The sequence below is a fragment of the Pelodiscus sinensis genome, chromosome 13 (genome assembly GCF_049634645.1).
Source record: "Pelodiscus sinensis isolate JC-2024 chromosome 13, ASM4963464v1, whole genome shotgun sequence".
Lineage (NCBI taxonomy): Eukaryota > Metazoa > Chordata > Testudines > Trionychidae > Pelodiscus > Pelodiscus sinensis.
This window is the reverse complement of record NC_134723.1, coordinates 16,473,993-16,497,138: the sequence shown is the minus strand read 5'-3', so window position 1 is coordinate 16,497,138 and position 23,146 is coordinate 16,473,993. Positions and strand designations below refer to the sequence as shown.

Genomic DNA, 23,146 nt, shown 5'->3' with positions numbered 1-23,146 from the left:
AAAGTAAATTGTAAGTAAAATCTGAGTTTGGTCTATGGTGGCACTGTAACTCCTAATGTATTACAAAAGGGATATGAAAGATACCATTAAAGGTCAAATGATATAAACAAAATTTAACTCCATGATATCACATTTTCATGATATTAAACTGTTAGAAGAAACTTGCTGACATCCATTTAACACTCCCACATCCAGCAGTGTATCTCTCAGTGCACTTTTAATATATGAGTGACAAGTGATGAGGCCAGAAAGCTTCTTTAACAAGTCTCGCCAATTTCCAAATTACCTAATTGCACCCTGTATATTCTTAAGAATGCAAAACAGGAGCAGTGTGGGAGCTCTTTGGTTTTACCATGGCACCTCATGTTCTTTGGAAGAGCAACGCTGCATATTTTGGGTGATTATTTTGTTACTTCCCCCTCACTCACATGTATTTATTTACAGCAAATATTCCAAATAATCGTACTTTTTTCATTAAGTAAAATGTATAGATTAATCTCAAGAGACTTTGTATATGGCAGTTTTTTATTAGTACAGAAATTCAATTAACTCCATAATGACAAAGACAATTATCTTTGAGAAGTACACATAATTTGGATGGGTATAAACTCTGATGACTACAAAACACAAACACACACAGAGTTTTAATAATAGTAATGATAATAGTAACAATAACAATAAATAAATTAATAATAAGCAAATATTTTCAAAAGACATTTCATATTCCTCCTGCAGTTGTATTCCGTATTTTATTTGTATGTAAAAGAAATTTTAAATTGTATCTGTCACATGATGGATATGATGAATTTATTCCCAGAGAACATATCCCCAATCACAGTAGGATCATTTCTTAGTTGGTGTAAGCTGTCCTACCTCCAAGGAAGTCAAAGACGCTGTAGTTAATACTAGCTACAGATCTGGCCCAATTAATTAATTGCATACATACCCAAAACAACAGCCAAAAACCAATAAGTAGAACACCTAATTGATTTATGTGTGGATAAAAGGCTACAATTGTAGAGAACAAATGCACAAAAAGAATGGAAAGAGTTTTCAAATAAGTTTGCAAATTATAGGCCAGATTCTGGCTGCCAGTTATACACAGGCCCACATCAGGAAAAAATGCTGGGGAAAGAGGCAGAAACAGCCGTTTCTGGTTCCCACAACCTTGCTCAATAAGCTCTTCACTACAGGGGCTGTGCAAGGACGGGTCCAGGGCAGGGCCTCAGGATCAAGAGGCACGGTTCATATATTTGTGCATATCCACTTCCTGGCAGTAACAATTATGGAATTCTCAGACTATTCTTGTCACTAGCAGGGAGGTTGTATGCTGGTCCACTGCCAGCCAGAACATGGGAACACATTAATGCTGCTTTAGCAATGTTCAAATGGCTTTTTTTTTAACCAAATGGTGCAATCCCAGAAGCAGCTCACTTTTAGAAATTTCAAACTCAAAACAAAAGAAATACCAAGAAATCTCAAAATTACCCTGTGAGCAGAACTGTAGTAGGACCTTGCTCAGGTCCTACATTGCACTATTATTTTGGAATAACAGATGTTATTTCGAAATAACAATGCCAGCATCTACACAGCAATTCTGTTATTTCGAAATAAATTCAAAATAAAGGATGGCTTATTCCTACTTCTGTAAACCTCATTCCATGAGGAATAAAGCCTATTCCAAAATAGCTATTTCGGAATAGCAGTGGTGTGGACACTCCACTGCTGCTATTTCAAAATAGTTCCTCCCCAGGGTCATTCAAAGTAATTACTCTCTAGTGCCTCCTGGGGCTCTAAATTGAGGTAGCATGTCCACATTAGGGAAGCCTGCCTCAGACTAATTTTGAGGCTTCCCTGTAAAGTAGACTTTCTATTTCAAAATAAGCTACTTTGGAGTATTTTTTTCTTGAACAGCTTATTTCATAATAAGTGTTCGGTGTAGACGTACCCTCAGATAATTGGAATATTCAAACTAAGATATTAATATCTGGCTAGAATCACCTGGATAAAAACCATCCTACATACCACTTGTTAAAACATGTTGACTAACTGTGTATCAAATAAGTGTCATCTGAAGAAGCAAGTTGCACCCATGAAAGCTCATTCATACCATCTACATGTTTTGTTCATCTTTAAGGTGCTACTAGTCTATTTGTTGTTTTTTAAGTTTTTCCTGCTACAGACTAACTCAGCTAGCCTTCTGAAGCTTGCGTATCAAATGTTGGTCACCACCAAGAATCCAACATTTATCACAAAGAATTAGAAATATCTCTAATATCTTATTTACCACCCATTGTTGATTTCTTACTGATGACCTCTGTACATGCATTAATAGCACTTATACAGAGTGCATGACTTGTAGGTTGGAGTTCAGCTAGCCTCATTACCACACCAGTTTGATCAGAAGGTAAAGTTTGTTTTTATATGGCTATAGATTAATTCAGACATAATGTAAAGTAATTCTAATATCCTTTCTGGAATCTTTTTCTTAGAACAGAATAGACTAACCCTGAGGGCCAGATCCTCAACTGGTATACATAAGCATTGCTCCCTTCTAAATAACACTGATTTATACCAGCTAAGGGTCTGGCCCGGTTTACTATTCATAATCCAATAAGAATCCATTGGCATCTAAACCAATATTCTGCATATTTATTATCTATGGTGATACACTGTATCACCTGCCGTCTTTGTATACAGCTTTTTACACCTAATGTTTGATGCACAGCTGGAAAAGATTCCTAGAATGCAGCAGCTACTGCAGAGCTTTCATTAATAGATAGCTCTTCTAGGCACTTTAAATGCCCAAGAAAGTAATAGAACCTTAATTATAATTATTGTGCAAATAATTTTACACCAGGAGTAACCATATGACCTTTTAAACAAAATATAATCAGCCAGGTACAAAGCTGAATATACAAAATATATATTGTGATCATAGGTCAGTCCCAGATGGAGACCAGTTTTTACTGTAAAATTGCTGCAAACATTTGTACTTTCAAAAAATAAGTAAAAGATAGAATTGGAACCCAGATAAAATGGGATTCTAGAGAAGCCAAGGGTTAAGTAGTAGCAGTTCGGTAAAACATTTGTGCTTTAAATAAAAGTATCAAAGTGCAAATATATTTAAAAAATCAAATGGATGTCTTACAGAAATTCATCACTGGTAACAAGAGTAACACAATCTTTCATACCCAGTGACATCCCCCAAAGCTGAGGTAATTGGCCCTGGTGATGAGAGTTCTTGGGTCTTGGGGGATATAGTCTATTTCCCCTAGAGCTGGACAAAAATTGGCAAAAAGTTGAGAGAATATTTTCTGATAATTTCTTGCCCTTTTTCCTTCAAAATTTCACACAACTTTGATTAACTTTTGCTTCCCCCACTCACAGCACTGTGTGGGATACAATTCAGCCAGTCTATAGGAGCTAAAGGGAAGATAACAAGGTGAGAAAGAGGATGGACTCATGTAACTTGTATTTAGTTTTGTGTTAACTAGAAAAGGGTCTCTAATACAATGGAACTCCGCAATGTTGTCTCTGTCCATGTACTGTAATGTCAACCACTTATATGTGAAAACTGCAGTCTATTCTAATAACAGAAGAGTGACCTCCTTTGAGTATTTAAAGATTGCTTTCATGGGAATATTTTAGTTAATTTTATTGCATTTTGTGACACCCACCCACCCACCCAACACATTCAAATTCAGTGTGTTTCCAAGTACACAGAGGTGGTATTGTGTCAAAGCCCACCTTACATGATATATTGTATTTAATCAAAGGTCATTCTGCAAAAGTCAACTACTTTAGGGCATGATCAAAACAAAGTCACAGTAGCTAGGGTGTGTCAAAGTAGCACCACAACAACTCAGAATCCTTAATACTTAGTCTTCAAAACCTCTCTGGGGTCCAATAGAATTTATTCATCTTAAAATAATGTGGAGATGCTACTCTAAAACCGACTGCTTTGTAATTTGCTGTAGGTGTGTCAGTCCCAGCATATTAGAGAGTGAGGTGATATCCTCTATTGAACCAACTCCAGTTAGTGAGAGAGACAAGCATTCGAGCTTATTCAGAGCTTGAACACTGGTATCTCTCACTAACAAAAATTGATCCAGTAAAAAATATTACCTCGCCCACCTTGTCTTGTAATTTGTTTTCCATAATTTTTGCCACTCTATTTCCTTACAAAAAAATCAATTCTTGTTCCTAATTAATATCCACACTACAGACAGGCTTAATATCTAAGTCTCTCAAACATGAAGATGCTAGGGTATATGTAAAAAAACCACCTGATTTTAGCCATACATCCAGATTAGTTTCCCTGTTTATTGTTGGAGAAGTCAACAGACGATCCGTTGTACATAATTACTTAATTCAGATCTGGTCCCATCTTTAGCACTAAGCTTCGATTTATTTTGAAATTTCTCTTAGTATATAACATTCTTCTCTGAACTAAATCTGAGACATTAATTTTGAATGCTTTCAGACCAGTTTGCAATATATGAGTTAATTAACAAAAGGCCACATCATAGATCAAATCCTGAATTCCTTTATTCAAGCAAAATTCTCATTATAGTCAAGGGGAGAGTTCCCTGACTAAAGAATATCAAATTGGGCCCAAAACTTCACTGAAGGTCATAGTTTTGTAACGCAAAGTCATGGTAAGGAGTATTTTATCTGTAGTTTCAAAAATTGTATCTCTTCTTTATTGACATAGGCTAACTGTGCCTCGAGCTCATATATATGTGCTATATAGTTTACTAAAAATAAATTTAAAAAAATATTATGCTGAGACTAAGTGATTTCAAAAATCAATTCTAGACTGACAAGTTAACTAGTATGACCTTGTATGACTTTAGGACATAGTGGAAATTTTTTACATGTCAAAAAGAGTTTGAAATAGTACAGTATATAAAAATGATACAGTATGGCAATAGTTAAGAAAGTTTATTTGTGCATAATTACAAGAAGGATTAAATATAGGTCTTATTCAGTTTGTTTGCAAGCTGTAATATTAAAATGTATTAACAAAAGAATATGTGCAGTACACAATACACCCTGACTATAGCAATCACTTGCAATTTCACTCAATATTTCTAAATTGATAATATTCTAATCGTATACCCAGTTTCCTAGCTGATGGTTTTGCATTCTTAAAATTGGCAGTTTGATGTCAAAATACACAATGGTCAAGAAAGAAGAGGTGAGAAATGTAGTTGCTATTTCAACATAAAATGAAATTCCAAACTAATTGAAAAATTGAACTGAATAATTACAAGTTAGAATTTTTACAATGTATGTCTAATGATGAAATTTATATTTTAATGATGAAAGATTAGAGTGCTTTGCAACATTATTTTCATACTTTGTGGTGTCAATGATGTAGTCTAACCCCAGAGTCTTCAGATAAGTCATAGTTTGAATGATCACATAAATGAATTATCCAATAATTATATTCAGTTTTACTTTTGTAAAACACTCCATAGGGATACTCCACGTGGAGCTAATCTCGCCATATCTCAGTTCTAGGAAATCCATAAATTCATTTGTTAAAGGCAAAAACACATACACAAAATTCTCTCTAAAAGAGTCTAAATCTTTTGAAAGGGTTTGCTCAAACCCTTGACATAGCATTTTACTCTAAACAAATTGCTAGACAACCTTGTGATTTTCCATCTATGAAAATATACTGTTTCCCCTCCATGAAACTAGAACTGAGAGAAAGGAAATTATTAAGCATTCTAGTGGGTTTTTTCCAACAAAAACTAAGATAGAGGTCAATGAATAAGTATGTGCAGGCTGGAACTTAAATCCTCAGGGGTGACTGTAGGCTAATTAATAATTAATGCCAGAGACATGGTGTTTGAAATGCAGATGTGATAACTGGAGGCCTGGCAAAGCTGTTCAGAGGAAGCAGATTTGGAGGCAATAGGGAATAGGCACTCCCTTGCCGGCTGGCTCTGAAAGCAGACCTGGGTGCAAAGCAAGGCCTATGGTTTAGATTATATTCCCCTCAGCTGTTAATTACCTGAACCTACTTTGAAGTTCTTCTCTTTTTATCCTCTGCATAAAAAGAGATTGGTTCAGCCAAGGGATTTGAAAAAATGATCAAATACGTGGGGAGGGGGGATAGAACTTCAGATATAAAAAAGATAAGGAAGAAAAACACGCAGTGAAACATACAAGAACATATAAGGAAGTGCATGAGTGTGGTTCAATGTTTCTAAAAAGGTATGCTGCTCTAAATTATTTGAATGCCACTGGTATTAGGTAAATCAAGATTGGGTGTTTTTCTAAACAATCTTTTCTGGGAATTATTTTGAGGAAGTTCTACAGTCTGTGTTATTCAGAAGGCCCGACTGGAGGATCACAACGGTCTCTTCCGGCTTTGCAATCTATGAATTTCTGAACTTTTTTATTAATAGAGTTTTTCAAAGAATCCCTCACTCTATAGTGTGCTAGAATGAGAGTACCACAGGTGATTTTCTATGTTGTTTTTAATTTAATAAAGTAATTTAAACCTCTTTGTGTTTGAAACTATATAATGAGGTGTGCAACATTAATAGAATCACCAATTAATGTTACTACAAGAATTAAGGTTTTTTGAAAATCATTCATTCTGGTGGAGAGAGAGACAGGAAGTACTGACATTATCTATGTGGGAACTGCAGATTAATGTAAAATTGTCAAAGCCAACTGGAAGGGGATTTAATAACAGATGAGTAAAGGTTTAATGCCATAAAGGGCAGTCAGGGTTGGTTTGTTTGGTGATTTTTTTTAAGGACTACAGGTAATTTCCAATTTGTTTAAAATAAGTCACAATAAGTTATCCTGAGTTTGGACATCAGCATCCCCCTAAGGAGTGTGACCCCACACACTGAAAGGTTGTTTTCTTTTGCACTTTTACCAAACATTTACTCTTGCTACTTAAGGTCAAGTGTTTCCCTGAGTCCCATCAGCTCCACACACAAGCAGTGTTCTTGTCTGGCGCACATTGAGCATTCGTGAAATGTCTAATTTCCAAAGGGGATTGGTATCTGCCTGTCTTTCTGACAGTGTAATGGAACTGATACCCCATCAAAGGCAAATAGGTACCTACATTGAAATCGACACCTAGCTGCGGAGTCATGTGACATCAATTGCACACAGGCAGCAGTCTGGTGATAATCATGCTGCCGAGAGCGCTCTGTGTCGTTTCAATCCAGCTCTCCTGGCTGACTGTGTTTATTGTCATGGGGCTTGGGAGGGACGCGAGGGGACTCGAGTCACACGTGGAACTCCCGCCCCGCAACCTGATCCGGATGGTGTTGGGCCCCCAGGGGAATGCGGCTCTAACCTGCGCCCTGAGCGCACCTGGCACTGGAGAAGCTAGACCGGGTAGGGGAGGAATCCGTTCTGCTGCTTTAGGGAAATCTTGGAGCAGGCGGCTCGGGGGAAGGGGAAGCTTTTCTTTTCGTGGGAAAGGCCCGTGGCAGATCACTGGCACTTGCATTCTGATCTATTTTAAAACAAACGAACCCCAAACAAACGGCACTAAGGTTGCGTCATGGGAGCCGGACAACGCAAAGGTGAGACTTTATGCTCTGCTCGCAATTTCCCCGAAGTAAATTCGGAGCAACTCCGGGGGCTCTAGCGGAGCCAGTCCGGATTCAGACCAGTGTAACAGAGTGGAATTTGGCTCCCTCTGTTCCTGGTACCGTATGGCGGGTTGCAGCCTGTGGATACTTCGGCAACATCAAGAAAGTATCAACATTAACTTCGAAAAGCCTGAGCTTGTTCGTCTGTGGAATCAACGTGTTGATTTCCCTTGTTTCTCCTGGTCATTTATAAGAGAGAAATCCCAGACATGAGAGTCAAGCGGACACACTCAGACTTTTGGCATTTAAGCTAGTTAAATGATGCTACTCAACCTATCACCCGTCATAGTTTATCATGGCATGTTTACAACGTAGCTAGTAAGAATCCGCCCGGCTTGTGCACGAAAGCCGCTCACTCTCCAAAACTTAGCAGGTTGGCTATTACATTGAGGAAGGGACAAAGTACTAAAAGACCATCCCCCTTGGGGATTGATCCCTTCCCAAATTTCCTTTCCAGAGACACACGGCAGGGTCCTGCGTTCTAGACATTCTGTGGGTCTTCTCTTAAGGCTCAAGTCTTGAACAAAACAATGTATTGGAATAAAAAGCTACGGTGGAGCTGGCGTTTGAGCTGAATTTTACCAACGCTTTAGCCGGAAGAAAATTGGCATGAGTCAGTTAAAAAGGAGTTAATAATGGATGGAGTCCTCCGGTCTTAATATTTCTTGGCAAGCAGATGCCACAAAGCCAGAGCAATATTCTTCTGTAAAGATGATGTGGGAGGAAAAAGCTTCCCCCACTTTTTTAAAGCAAAAACAGGTTGTTCCCTTCTTCCTTCTCTCCCCCACGATGCTCCCCAGATAGTCTACTTTTATAGCCCCGCATCATTTCCACTAGTTACTTGGTCTCTCTTTGCAGACACCGCCTAAATCCTTTTAGAAAGAAAGAAAAATAAAATTAAAACCCCTGTGAGAAAGTTTTCAATACAGTACGATGAAGCCCTGATGCCTGAACTCGGGGGTTCGCTGTGCTTAAAAATTAATTTGAAAAAGTCTATCAAGAAACATCCATTTTATATGTAAGCCAGCACCTTGGGAACCTTACACAGCTTCTCGGCAGACGAATTTGGAAAGGCTGGGTACCCCACTGTTAAGTCCGAGTCATCTTATATCAGATGGTTTTGTTACATTTATTCTTCTCGAGACTAAACTTCCTGTGCGATAGTCTAGAAGCAAACAACTGTGCAGGGGCGCACAATAAATGTACACCTGTAAAATCCACTGGCGCCTCTGTGACAATAATCTGCAGCGTTGCAGGGGTCTCTCATTCCGTGGCTATGCCGATTACTTACAGCTAAACAAGGCTGAAAACGAAGTGGAGTCATTATTAATAAAGGAACTGAAAGGTGTATTGATCTTAGTCAATATGTGGCTTTCTAGCTGTAAGTGTGGTTGGTGTTGCACGGGGCTCGTGGTAAGCAACTCAGCGCCGGGCGCAGGCAAACTTGGTTGCCTTTGCCTGAAAAGGGAGAGTAGAGGATTTTAATGAAATCATAACATTAAACAGTTTGATATTAAATCCTTCTAATTTTCTAGGTGAGGGCTGTGAAGTGAATGTAAGGAAGCATTAAAAGGGAATTGAATTTGCATTCCTCATGCTACAGGCACATGTTTACATGACCTTTAAAACAGAATTAAAGCTGTATCATCAGCAGCTGTAGGCAATTCACATTACTAAGGCAATCAAATCAGAAGGCTAAACTAACTATAAAACATAAATTAAACGGATAGAGAATCATCCTAATTCACTAAGTTTACTTGCAATTTACTTAGCCACTACTAGTGATTTCTAAACAGTTTGCAAAGGGAGCGAACCGACACACTGATCTTAAAATGTGGTGCCCCAGGGTAGCACGACTGGTTTGTGGCGCTCTCCTCTGTGACAAGCTGGAAAGGGACTAGCTGGACTGGATTTCACAGGCACAGTTCACTGGTGACGTTGGCCAGAGAGTAACCTGGTGTGCGCATCGCAGAGCTGGTGCTGGTTTCCTAGCGTCCGATTATTATAACTCAGATAACTTATCTTATTGGCACATGAATATTTAAGGCCTATCAATCTGCTCGTGTAGTTTTCCCATCTATAAATCCCAAACTTCATTGGATTACTTCAAAACCTCCAAGTGAGCTTCCGTATCACTAATATTTTTAATGTACGCAGCTAAGGTTCTAAAACATGGAACAGGGCAGTGTCCAGTAGAGGTCAGATGGCATGATCCCCCTCTCACAGCCCCCACCTCCAGGACCGCTCGTTAAAATATCTGAAGCCCAAGACAAACAGAATCGACGAGGCCAGTAATTCTATGACACGTTTTCAGAGGGCACGGTCAGTTCTTGCCGGTTTAAACTCCCAAGAAAAGCCTAACCGCTCTGCAGCCCCGAATCCGAACGGGGGTGACTAGAAGGGGGGCCGTCGGAACTGGGCATTTCTTCATATTTAGGGGGCGGAGAGAAACTCTTGGTGCCAACTGTTTCCAACGTGCCAGTGTGTTCGATGCAATTAGTACAGAGACCGAGCTATATTTCACTGCTTGCGCGAAAGGCCTTTGAAGATCCAGTTCCCAGCTATGATGCTGACAGAGTCTTGTCTGGGCTCGTGTTTATTCGCCTCCTTTCTCTTCCACTCCGGGGTGTAGACATTTTTATTTTCAACATAAGGAACATTTAGAAACCTCGGCAGCGAAGGGAGTGAATTTTTCCACCTCGTGTCTATTCATTCTTCTGCGCTGCTATTTACCCTTTGGCTTCTAGTTTATCATTCAGATGGCTTGGCTTGTGCCCGGGTGACTTTGTTTCCGAATGTTTATTAAATCCAACTTCCCTTTGTAGTGTGTTAGAGGGAATTGAAGAGATACCCCTGTCCTAGATGTTGTCCTGTACACCCACATATTCACTCCTCTACGTGCGCGATCTTTGATCGATTAGCTCGATGAAGAGATAGTGGAAAGCAAAGACTAGAGAGATCAATATGCCCCATCTCTATAGCCCCCATGTACAGGAGTGTATCGCTCGGCGCTCCGGTTCTTACTTAAAAGGGGAGCGCAATGAAATCTTGATTGGATTTAATCAGAGTTCAGTGGCAAATAAAAGCCCAGAGGATGTGACAGAGACTGGGAATCTGGAAAGCGAAGTCTCTCTGCAGTTGGCTGGAGTCTGGCTAGATTAGCATTTCGGGGCAGCGCTGCGCTAGATTGCAACCGCAAACAAGTTCTGTTTGCAGCGGCGCGGCTCTTTATTGACGCCCTTTGTTGTTCACGGAGGGAAAATTGCTCCTTTCATGAAGATTAGGCAGGTTAAATTCAAAGGCTGGACACTGCGGCCCTGGACGGGACCAGGATTAACCTGTTCGTGGCCGCGCTCTCCATGGGAAAGGCGGACACGCTGCGCCAGGGCTTCCCCATCCCCACCAGCGTTTGCGGGAGGCTGCTGCCCTTTCTCTCGCGTCTGCGCCGGCTGCGCGGAGAGGGCAGCGCTCGGGCAGCGGCGGCCTTTCTCGGGGCAGCGGGGCGGGAGAGGAGCCCTGAGCCGAGAGGCGGCTCTAGGTCCTGCTGGGGACGGTGACACGCAGCGGCCGCTCCTGCCTGTGGGGCTGGTAGAAGGACGCGCGGCCAGTTCCTGGCTTGTGCTACCGCAGCCGGGCGCTGCAGGCACCAGGCGCAACCCAGCAGCTCCCTCCCTCCCTCCTCCCCCCGCCCCCCCCCCCCATACACACTGACACGGCCCTTCTCCCAGTAGCTGCACCACAAGCCTAGAGTTTTCATCTTCCTTTTGCCCCCGGTCTCCTCGCCTTGTGGGTTGTGGGGCGGGCCCAGGCTCTGTCACAAAATCCAGCTAAGGGAGGCCCCCAAATTATCTGATTCCACCTTCTGTACCGTGCGGGCCTTTCCCCCGGAAACACACCCAGCTCTGACTCCAGTAAGAGAGCCGGGCACTTCCCTGACACCTTCTCCTTTGCCACTGGTATGAAACCGCTGTCTGGGTCCCGCGTCTCTTTCCTCTCCGCCGAGTCATTGCAACGTGCCGAGCTAAAAGCGGGTTGAGACTGTTCCCTGCGCGTCCCAAACACAACAGCCACAAAGCAGCAATCCAGATTGCTACTAAACATTCAACTGCACAGGACAAGCCTACACTGTTCAGCTGTAGAGAAATGTCTAAGATGGCCAAGCAACGTCTCATCCCTCTACACTTTTGAAAATTAAAAATCAACACACTCATCTTGTGGAAGCACTTAAGAGATGTTTTTTATCTAAGGTACTTCATGGGGGTCTGAAAGCTCAGTTCTCATATCTGGGTTGATTGCGCCAACGCACATGAAATAATGAATACACTTCCGATTGGACCATACACATTTCCTCTCACAGAAAAAAATATCAGCTGGACAATTAATGTATCTAGTCCTCAGAATGACGAAGTACTTCCAAAGTGCAAGAGACATACAGGTCTCCGGATCATCACTTCAATTGACTCTGTGCACGTGGAATGATCAAACTGGGGAAATGCACAGTCAAAAAAAATCAAACTGAAATTATTCGACGAGCTAATAAACAACAATACAGGTATTTGTCATCCGAGGAAAAGAAGCTATTTGTCTTCGATGTCCCATTAGTCGACAGCGGTTAAATAGTGTACCATTTAGAGTATTTTCAGATCCAATCCATTTTGTTTAAAACATTCCTGAACAGAAATCTGTACATAAAGGAATTAAATGTTAATTATTTAAAAATATGCACAAAGTGGCTTTTTATTTTGAGGCCGAAGTAGTTTCTGTTAAGTGCAGTTGATAATAATTACCTCCACATTTCATTGCTAAAAAAAATCGATACTGCCGATTTACACAGATTTGGAAGATGCGTGAACACAGGTTTAAAAAATTCTCAATGAAACCACCACATCACACTCATCTCTAGCTGAATCACAGTATGAGAAAAGTGAATACGTAGAGGGGAAGGGGACTGCAATTGCTTGCAGCTCTGCGTGTCCAGCTCTACGTGTCCTTAAATCATCGCTGTGCAATTCTTTACGTGACCTTAAAAACTGGTCTAGAGTTCAATAACTGACTTACAGACCCTGGGAATCTGACCCGCCCACTTCACAGTACTGTGTACCGGAGCCTCGCGAACATTTTAGGATTTTTAGCCTGAAAAAATATCTGGGTCTTTTTTTACCATCCACATTTCTGGATTAAGAACAACAACCCGGATGTTTAAATGCTCTGACCTTAATAAAAGGTAAGCCAGGTTCCAGTGCAAAATGTGTCCTCTAGAGACATTCCCCAGAATAATGATTACAGCTACATGGCAAATTAACCAAGTGTTAGCTACAATACCTGCTACAAATTAACCAAAGCCTGTAATCACAGTCAGCGGAACAATTCGGGACGGTGCCCAAACGAACACTTCCTCTGTTTGCCGGCAAGCACATTTTCAGACATTCACAATGGACATGTGAAAATAACAGGTGACTCGAGCAGAGCCGATCTGGAGAATGCAGCGGTTAAAATACAAAGGTTCTTTACCTTGTGATTTTCTCTGCCAGTGAGTTGCTTTATTGTCCCTCCCCAGCCTGTGTCCATAATGCAGAGCCAACCCACACCATAACAATGCTCCATCCGTGCCGGGGCCAGTACTGGAGGGCTCGTGGTCTCGGAGATTTTTTTGGGGGGGGGGGAGGTGAGGGGATTGCATTAAAACTTACATTAGGCATATTTTAATTTGCAGTGTCTGTCCTTCGCCTGGTTGCGGTGCTGAGATCCCAGTGTGTTGTGTCTCCCTCCCAGCATAGCATTTACTCACGTTCAGGAACAGCCAACAGAGACCCCAAAAGGGAACTAATTGGGCTTGTGTCGGTATTGGCTAATTTCTGGTAATACTCTATAAATTCTCCTTTTCCTCCTTACCTTCCCCCCTGCCGGCGGGGTTTTTAGAACGCTAACTCTGGAGGTACAGTAGCCTGCTTTCAGCTGGGGAGCTGATGGGTAGCTTAGTTCAGCGCTAACCTCAGAGTCGCCATGTACACAATGAAAAACTTCACTCCGGCTATAAGAAACAGTTGACGGGTCCCTCCCATCCCCCAGACCCCGGCAGGACTGATTCTGTTTTGAAAAGTAAACGTGTTCCCACCAAATCCAATCCAACTCGAACTGTCTCTAAAGTGAACTTGTGCTGAAGGTGAAGGGGTCACGGCTTTGAGCCGCAGCGAACTGCCCGGAGCTTCATGCTGTATTAACCACACTCAAAACGAGCCCCCTTCTAGACCCTCTTCCCTCTGCAGATGAATAATGGCAACATCTCTCAGATATAATACAATCACATCTGCAAGGATAATAAACCCAGCCTCGCTACTCCTTGGATGGCTCCTGTCAGCGAATTATACTATATACATCGTGTGTCTATAGACATAGCTAGCGCGCGCGCACACACACACACACACACACACAGTTTTACAGTAACAGCTTCTTAACGGGAAATCCGTGTGTCCCTGGCTTTACTGAGCGATTCCTCCCCTCGCCCACCGCGCTGCCCATGTCTGGAAAGTGCACACAAGAACAAGGAGTTGCAACCCCACTCGCCCGGCGGACTTTGATTTAACGTCTTGGTGTCTGGTCCCGCCGTCAGCCCAATAACAACGAGCAAGAAAGTTTGTGCCTTGTACCGAGGTGACCTGAGACACTCAGCTGTCCCGCCTTTTACTTTGGAAAGTGTGTGGACTCGACACAATTACAGCTCCTCTACTTCAATGGACTTCTAGCTTTCCAAAGACGGCAGGCTCCTTGAGCTATTGTGATCTTATTCATGCCAGAGATTTAGCAGAAAAAATATATGTTAAATCTAGTTATGTGTCGGGTAAGCACAGCTCTTTGGCGTGCAAAGGCATCTTGAGTCAAACTGCAGAAGAGCAGAATCCAGACCCAGAAACTTTTTTTTACTTTTAATGGGTCTCAGTCTATGAAAAATAAGTTACAAATTCTTGCAACAGTAGCTTTGCATGTACTTATTTTTCTCCCATGTCCAGACGGGGTCGTCTATTGAATAAGGCTCTTTTATTCTGTATGGGACAGGGGATTTGTGGCCATGGTCCCGCTTTTATTCCTCTCTCTATGGAAACCCAGATCATGGGGAGAAATATGCGAGGCTGAATAAAGAAAAGCAGCAGAAAGGACCGCTTGAGAGCGGCATCTGTTACACTTGGGAAGTTAGACTGACAGGAAAGAGCTAAAGAAACCCTCTCCAGCAGATTAGTTAGAACAGCAAGAAGATTTAACTATATGCAGATAAAAAGACTCTAAAATAAAGCATATTTTCCTATAGGCGAGATCAGGAGCTCAGCGTTATGGAGCTGGGGTCTGGCCTAGTTACATTCAAAAAATATTAAAATCCGATATTCAGGATTTTATTTCCCCGTTAAAGGCTCTACTTTAATTAAGCGACTGATCTGAACATTCATTTTCAAGAGAAGAGAGACTGGGGAAATTATTTTAGAATCTAGAGTGCAAATTAATTTTAAATAATTTAGTTACATTTATAATAGCGTCTTAGGTTCCCTCTCCCCAGGCATCGGGCATCGGTAATATTTATTTTAAAAGTCTTCTGTAATCTGGCTTCATATGCTTCCGTACCTAGCATCTGAAATCAGCTGCAGTCTGCATGGCTGCAGTCTGACTAGGAATTTTGCCGTCAGAAACGTCGCTTTTACACGGGCAAAGGGACTCCCATTCTCTTTTGCAGAGACATTTTTCATCTTCCGACCCCGAAACTGACCCTCCACGACACGCTTTCCAACGACTTTCCAAGAGAGCCACCTCCCTTGCACCTGAAAACTTTCCCGAAGTTCTATTTTGGATTGAAGCGGGGGAGCAAGCCACCCACTATCTACAGGGGCAGTGACCCCCCTTCGCTGCAAAAATGGCCCCCAGATATACAACTACCTAAAATAAATGCCTAGGTTCCAAGCGACTGAATTCGGAGCACCAGCAATACAAGAATGACGTTACCCTTTCTGCAAAACCACATTCCCAATTCGATGGAAAACAGAGGAAATGAGCATCTTTCGCCATCACTTACTTTTTAGAAATATCGAAATTTATTTCAAACAGCTCACCACACGCATCTTTTCCATAATTGCATTCACATTTACAAATAGCAGCTGTGCTGGGTTAGGCTTCGATGAGAAATTAGTATTAATTATTATTATTACTATTGCAACAAGGAAGCTGATGCTGCTTAGCTATAAAGGAATCAGAGGAAAGCTCACCTTGTTTATATATATATATATCTACATTCATTTTCTTGATTTTTCTCCAGATCTGTCTTCTCAGAGAAACTAATGCCTTAATGACTTTCTGGTAGCTGCAAGCCTTCTTTTATTTCTGCTAAATATATGAAAATGTATGCAAATTTAAATCAAGCTTAACCTAGGAGCTCTTGCAATATATTTAATGGAATTTCAAACCAATAAGGGAACTCTGATGCTGCCTTCTGTAAGTGCAAATATAATTACGCAGCTAGGTTACCTCCAAAATTATGCAAGGAAAGGTCATTTTTTAACTTCAGAGATTTTCTAAGGTATTAGGCGTTTAATTTTCTCTGCTTGAGCGCTACAACAAATCTGAAATATCCTGATTTGTCTAACTCTATTCCTTAGCAGAACATTTGAAAAGGAAGCATGAAACACAATGCCCCACATCCTAATTTACAGATTATTTGAAATTAAATTTGAGAGAAAATTTAGCAGTTCCCATTAGACTCTCGTTGTTTTGTCTGGTCACCAAAATATTTTTGCCATTTCTTTCTTGCACAGAGCAACAAAAAACCCATATACCTAGGGTAGTGTTTAGTGAAGATACACCTCATTAATTTCCTTTCTATTTCAAACTTTGATGGAGAAGAGAAATCACTATAATTTATTTAAGCAAATATTGCAAAGTACCCTTTTATTTTCTAAAGGGGCAAAACGTATCCCAGTGAACTAAATTATCCGGAAAGAGGAAATATATTGCACATATTCTGGAGTCTTGAGAAGTGTCGCCCTAGAAGGAGAGCCTGCTGGCTGTGGGGTTTAGAAGTTGTCGAACTGCTGATATGAAATGACATTTAATAGGCATAAAAGCATGAATTCCAGTTGACCAGAAAACCGGGGAGGTAAATTTGAGAATAACTGAGAGATAGTAATAGCTGGTAAGATTTGTAATTGAATCAGGGAAGACCTTAACTATTGGTTAACAAACAACAACATAAAAATTAAATTTGTAATAAAGATATGCCCTCTAGCAAATATTCCTCTTAGACTGTATTAAATCCTATTTATAGGGCTAGGCATATTCATTAATTTTCCTGATTACAGGATATGTAACTTAAGTGTAAAGGTTTAGAGCAGGCGGCTTCTAGCTGTCTGGTGGGGGGGGGGAAGGGAGATTGGGTGTTTTGTTTGTTTGGAGGGATGTTTTTGTTTATACAAAGCCATCGTTTATCATCTCACAATTACCTCCAGAGTGCCTTTGCGATGCTGGACCGACTGGGGAGTCCGTATGAACGGTGCTAAGGACAGATTGTCAGTCTTGGGTGCTGGCATTTAACCTCTGGTTTTTGCTGTACCTGGAATTAATTACTACAAATTTAAACCGTGCCCAGCCTGCCCCCTCCCCTCTCGTGAGATCTTAGACACAAATCTTGGCATGCAGGGAAGAAAGAGTTAAACAAATGAACCGTGGACAGCCAGCCAGCAGCAACCAATGGAGCCTAAAGATTGATTCACTTCCTGCTTCAGACTCACTTTAACTCCTGGGTTTCACAAACCTAATTTGGACTGAGCGACCTGCCTCTTCACCCCTCATTGGCGCAGCCACGGCTTCCCGGCAGACGAAATGTTGCCATTGGCCAGCAGAGCTGCCAATAACTCCGTGGTTGCTGATTTGGCTCCCTTGCCTGGTAGATGTCAAAGGCTGAAGCTGCTCCCTTTGCCACATTATAACTAGTAGGGGATCTACACCAGCCATGGCCACAGCTGCCTCTAATCCCTACAGCATTCTCAGTTCCAGCTCCTTAGTCCATGCAGACTCTGCGGGCATGCAGCAAGGGAGCCCTTTCCGAAACCCTCAGAAACTTCTCCAAAGTGATTACTTACAGGGCGTTCCTAGCAATGGGCATCCCCTCGGACACCACTGGGTGACCAGCCTCAGCGATGGGACTCCCTGGTCCTCCACGCTAGCCACGAGCCCTCTCGACCAGCAAGACGTGAAGCCAGGAAGAGAAGACCTCCAGCTTGGCGCAATCATCCATCACAGGTCGCCTCATGTGTCTCACCACTCGCCCCATACAAATCATCCCAACGCGTGGGGAGCCAGTCCTGCCCATAACTCATCGATAACCTCCAGCGGGCAGCCTATTAATGTCTACTCCCAGCCTGGCTTCACAGTCAGTGGCATGTTGGACCATGGGGGGCTTACACCACCTCCAGCCTCCGCCACTACCCAAAGCTTGCACCCGGTGCTGAGGGACAGCGCCGACCACGGGGATATCGGCTCCCACCACTGTCAGGATCACTCGGACGAGGAGACGCCGACATCCGACGAGTTGGAACAGTTTGCAAAGCAGTTCAAACAAAGGCGGATCAAGTTGGGATTCACTCAGGCAGACGTGGGGCTCGCGCTGGGGACTCTCTATGGCAATGTCTTCTCCCAGACCACTATCTGCAGGTTCGAAGCGCTGCAGCTCAGCTTTAAGAACATGTGCAAACTGAAACCGCTGCTAAACAAGTGGCTGGAGGAGGCAGATTCTTCCACGGGCAGCCCGACCAGCATTGATAAAATAGCAGCCCAAGGCAGGAAACGAAAGAAGAGAACCTCGATAGAGGTGAGTGTCAAAGGGGTGTTGGAAACTCATTTTCTTAAATGTCCCAAACCGGCAGCCCAAGAGATCTCCTCCTTGGCAGACAGCCTGCAGCTAGAGAAAGAAGTGGTGCGTGTCTGGTTTTGTAACAGAAGACAAAAAGAGAAAAGAATGACTCCGCCAGGGGAGCAGCAGCAGCATGAGGTTTATTCTCATAACGTGAAAACAGACACATCCTGCCATGATCTTTGACTATAGGGCTCGGCTCGCAGACAGGACTGGGAACAGCGCGGATTTTCTAAGAGGGGTTTAACTTATGCTTAAAGAGGAAACAAAAAAAATACACAAATAATCGAAGACTTAGAGCATGGGGCTTCCTGCTCTTCCGCCTAGGCAATATTTTCTCTCAAACCTTTTCGCTGATCAGTACATATTGTTTACTATCAAACAAGGTTTGTTTTCGGTCTCCACTAGGAAGAAAAAAAATAAAGACAGATGTGTGCCTATGAATAACCTTCCAGCGCCTTGGTTATATCAGCTGTATTTCAGGTGAATCTGTTTTACAATAGACTAGTTTTGCATTTTTAAAGACTTATATAGCGTTTTTTAAATGTCTGAGGTGTTTTACTACAAACTGTACACAATATTTGTGGCATAATTTGTACCGAATAGATCAGTCATTATTCCTTTCCCCCGCTCCCCCCTCCCCAATCGTGTATTGGGCACATCTCTGCTACGGTAGTGGAGAGAAGGGATCGTTTCCTTTTCTCTTCTTCCTTCCCCAATTTCAATACTAGAGGAGGGGCCCTTTCTGCACCCCAAAGACAGGAAGTTGTGCCTCCTTTGACTGGAACACACAGCTGACTGCCCCCTTCCACAGTATGAAGAATACCAGACGGATTTGTTGGAGCTTTCCCTTCCACGGAATGGTCAAATTGTAATTCTGGAAAGGGGGAAAACACTATTCCCTGCTCCCCCCCTTTAGGGAGGAGGGGGGCAAAGAGATCTGAAATTAAGCATTGCAAATAAGACGTGTCCCTTCCTTTCTTTCTGAAGATGTGTTGGGTTTCTGACCAGCGGCAGGCTGCGAAGGTCTGTAGTAAAACACCTTTCTAATTCTGCGCTTTGGCTTCAGAAATCAGTTTCTCTGTATTTTTGTTTCAATATTAAAGAGGAATTCTGAGGTGTCTAGATGAATTTCGGGGAAATGCCCGCATTTGATTCATGCTGAGCTTATTTTCGTCTCACGGGGAAATGCTAGATTTGTTGAAAAGCTTTTTATTAAAAAAAACAAATAAAAATAAATAAAAAGGCAAGCGAATACAAATGCTAAAGAGCGTAACCATTTTTTCTGGTATATGAAGGAGCTTTGCAGTCTCCTTCCCTTCTTCCCGACCTTCTATAGAGCTGTACTGTGTGTGTGTGTCCACAGATATGTAGTATGTATGTGTGTAAATATGTATATACATACTATATATGTGGGAGTGTATACAGACGTATGTGTATATCTCTCTATGCACACCCCATGGTAAATAACATATTATAAACACACACAGAACACAAATATTTATCCAGTCATACTTTATATTGTGTCTCCATAGACGTGGGGTACTCTGGGGTGGTTGTGTGCGTGTGTATAAAATATAGTGTTATTTATGTACGCGCTCACACAGATCGCTATCTGGAGACCCACACTCAAATCCATACTACCTAAAGGCAAGCCGTCCCTACCTCCCCGGTTTTTGCTGGGCTCTGGGAGGGGAGCGGAACCTATTGGTAGCTAGCACGGAAGGCCCATGTTGCCCCTGCTTTTGCATCCTTTGAAACTGCAGCTAAATTGGCAAATTGCATTAGTGCGCTCCCAGCTCCCCGCCCCCAAGCATTAAGATTTTTATTTTACCATTTCTATTTTTCAAGTATTTTTCAGTACGCGCTAAAATCTCGACACTGAGGACCTGACTATTTCTGCCAACTTTATACCTGTACAGTTTTGTATATTAAACGTTTTTTGAAGTTATTAATTTAAAGACAGATCATTTAGTTTATTCATTTAGTAACTGATGTATAATAAACGCTATTTTTCATTAAAGGTTGCTTTTTCAACTATTTTATTCAAAATTGCCTATTGCCGTTGCCAACGATTATTTATTTTCAATAAATTCCGCGTTATGTTTAAAAAAAATGGTTTCAAAAAGCCGAAATGGGTGTAAAAATACACAATTCGCTGTAATGTTTGATCGTCGACCAGTTTTAGTCAAGGGGTTTATATGGACGCAATATTTTATTGTTGTAAAAGGAAAAAAAGGTTTAAATAAACATTTTTACAAAAAACGTCGCGTTACTTGCGTGCTGTATGAACTGGGACAATTACAATAAACCCTAGCTCCGGCCGGTGCCTTCGGCTCATTTGAGGCCCTATTTATTATGATGATTTATTTTTTTTATGTGGGGTTTAATAGCGATCCCGGTATTTCAGGGTCTCCAGCGTCTCGGATGAGAGTCCCTGAAAAGCCGAGCAGAGGCCCCAGGCCATAGGCACAAACCTATTAGCATCCCCCTGCACCCAGCTCAGCGGGTTTCTAGAAGCCACCCCCCCCCCCCCCCAATCTCCTTTCGGGAAGGTCTGGCTCGGTCTGTCGCGGCAGTGGCCGGCCGGAGGAGCGCGGGGCTCTCCGCAGGGCCGCTGACCGGCGGGGCAGTGCGCGGTTGGGTTAGGCTGCAATAGGGAGGCGCCGCTTTGCTCCTGCTGCAGCGCGCAGCGAGGCTAGCGCTGTAGGGTGGCGAGGCAGCGCGTTTCTGGACTCGGGTTGCGGCTTGAGGCATTTGTTTATGTTTGAAACACCAGCGCGCTGTGGTCTGGTCTTTCTCCTAGTCCTAGGGAAGAGGTCGCGGTAGCGAGCGGCACGTGGATGGATGCCCAAGCGGAAGAAACTGACACCTCTGGAAAAATATTTCACCTGTTTTCTTGCCGCCTTACGCCCTCCTTATCCTCCCCCCACCAGGTAGACAACCTTGGCATTGCACTTGAGGTCTGTTCACATTTGGGAAGGGATGGCGTCGGATTCTGTAGCTGTGAAGTAGGCGTGTGGCTGGAAAGAGGAACCGAACGTAATCATGTTAAACGGGGATCTTTTCCCATATCAACAGACATTTTCTGATCGTCTAGCGCGGTGCCATTGTACCCTGAATTAATACTGTGGCTACAGACTATTATGCGTTAGGCAGACACACTTTACACAACTGCATGTACACACGACACACACTGCACCTGCCTATTGTACGTGCAGCTTGGACACATCCAAGTCGAAAGGCTGATCGGTGGTTAGGTTTATAATAAATATCATTGTAGCATTTGGTTGCCGGTAAATCAGGGATCAATTATGTGAGTGGAGGCTCTTTCTTAAATTCATTTCATCCAGACATTGAACTGATTTTTATAAAATCATAACTATTCTGCTGGAAGGAAGGTGATGAATCTATTCCCCTCCCCTTGAAGAACAGTAGGAAATAGCATGAATAAAGTTTCTTTTGTTACATATTTCTTGCCACAGCTCCAGGTTCCCACCCTCCCTATTTCCCCTAGAAATCAAGGGAAAGAGATGCCTGGGACTTTGCACCTCTACAGATGGCCCTTGCCAGAGAGGCAGCTTTGGATTCAGATTACTTCAGGTCCATAGTACTGGGGCTCTGTCCCATGTGAACAAAAAGTGGAGCGTTGGAAAAGAACAACAGTTAATCAGATGGAATGGGGAGCTGGAAAGCTACATCTTCATCATGGGATTAGAGCAATAGTAGCAGAATAGGTACCCGGGAGAGGAAGGAAGGAAGGAATGGCTAGACCACAGCAAACAAAGCCTAAGTGAATTGCTAGTACAATTTCATATGCAGTCTTTTAGCCTAAGCTGGAAGAAAAAAAATACCAGACAGCCCTATATACAATTAAAGCTGGGAGTGGAGGGGAAGAGAGAGAAATACCTCCTCAGACAAGCCCTTTAAAAGAGACTAGTAGAGCTAGCTAGGAGGGAGCTGTGTTTGTCTTTAATAAACCAAGCACTGTTCTTGGAAAGTATTTTGTATTCATAGATTTCCATTTGTTCTTATCTTAGGCGGCTGCTGCTACCCTGACTCCACTCCAGCTATACACAGAAAATCCTGAATTTATTAAAAAAAAAAGGACTTAGAATGTAGACAATAGGCACATTTTTCTTCTTTCCAATTATGGGAATATATTTAGAATTTTTTTTAACTGCTGACAATGCATGAAAGGCCAGTTTTGAGGCCTGATCCTGTTCCCACTGAAGTCAATGACAAAACTCCCCTTGCTTTTAAAGTGGTCAGTCTGCATGCATTAGGCCAAAGTCCCATATGAAAAGATAGTAGCCATATTGCTGAGTAATGACTTCAAGATCAGACTCTTCATCAAATCATAAGCCTCCTACAAACACTTACCTGCCTGAGTAACCTATAGGAGTATTCCTAGTTACTTAAAGCTGGCTATTCACAAATGCACTCATGTTGGCAAGTATTTCAGGGCTGTGACCCATACATTTAACCATATACACACAATAAAAGAAAATATGAAAAATGTACACAAAGTAACCTGTGTACTAAGTTAGGCATAAACACATACTGGTATATATATTTTAAATACCCCAAGGATTCTTAAGAAAAGCCTTTGAGATCAATAAAT

At 42.3% G+C, this 23,146-nt stretch overlaps 1 protein-coding gene and 1 long non-coding RNA gene across 2 annotated transcripts; one reads left to right on the top strand and one right to left on the bottom strand.

Annotated features, from left to right (window-relative positions):
• Positions 1–4,932: 4,932 nt before the first annotated feature.
• LOC142831210 (uncharacterized) lies at positions 4,933–13,772 on the bottom strand. The gene is made up of 2 exons (XR_012906863.1): positions 12,960–13,772; positions 4,933–12,319 (listed from the first exon to the last, which is right to left on the bottom strand). It is a non-coding gene; the product is annotated as an uncharacterized LOC142831210 (long non-coding RNA).
• A 3,695-nt stretch (positions 13,773–17,467) lies between these two features.
• On the top strand, positions 17,468–20,794 carry POU3F4 (POU class 3 homeobox 4). Its single transcript, XM_075940770.1, has one exon. It carries the CDS (start codon positions 17,623–17,625, stop codon positions 18,706–18,708), a length of 1,086 nt encoding a protein of 361 aa, XP_075796885.1. The 5' UTR covers positions 17,468–17,622; the 3' UTR covers positions 18,709–20,794.
• The last annotated feature ends 2,352 nt before the right edge of the window (positions 20,795–23,146 follow it).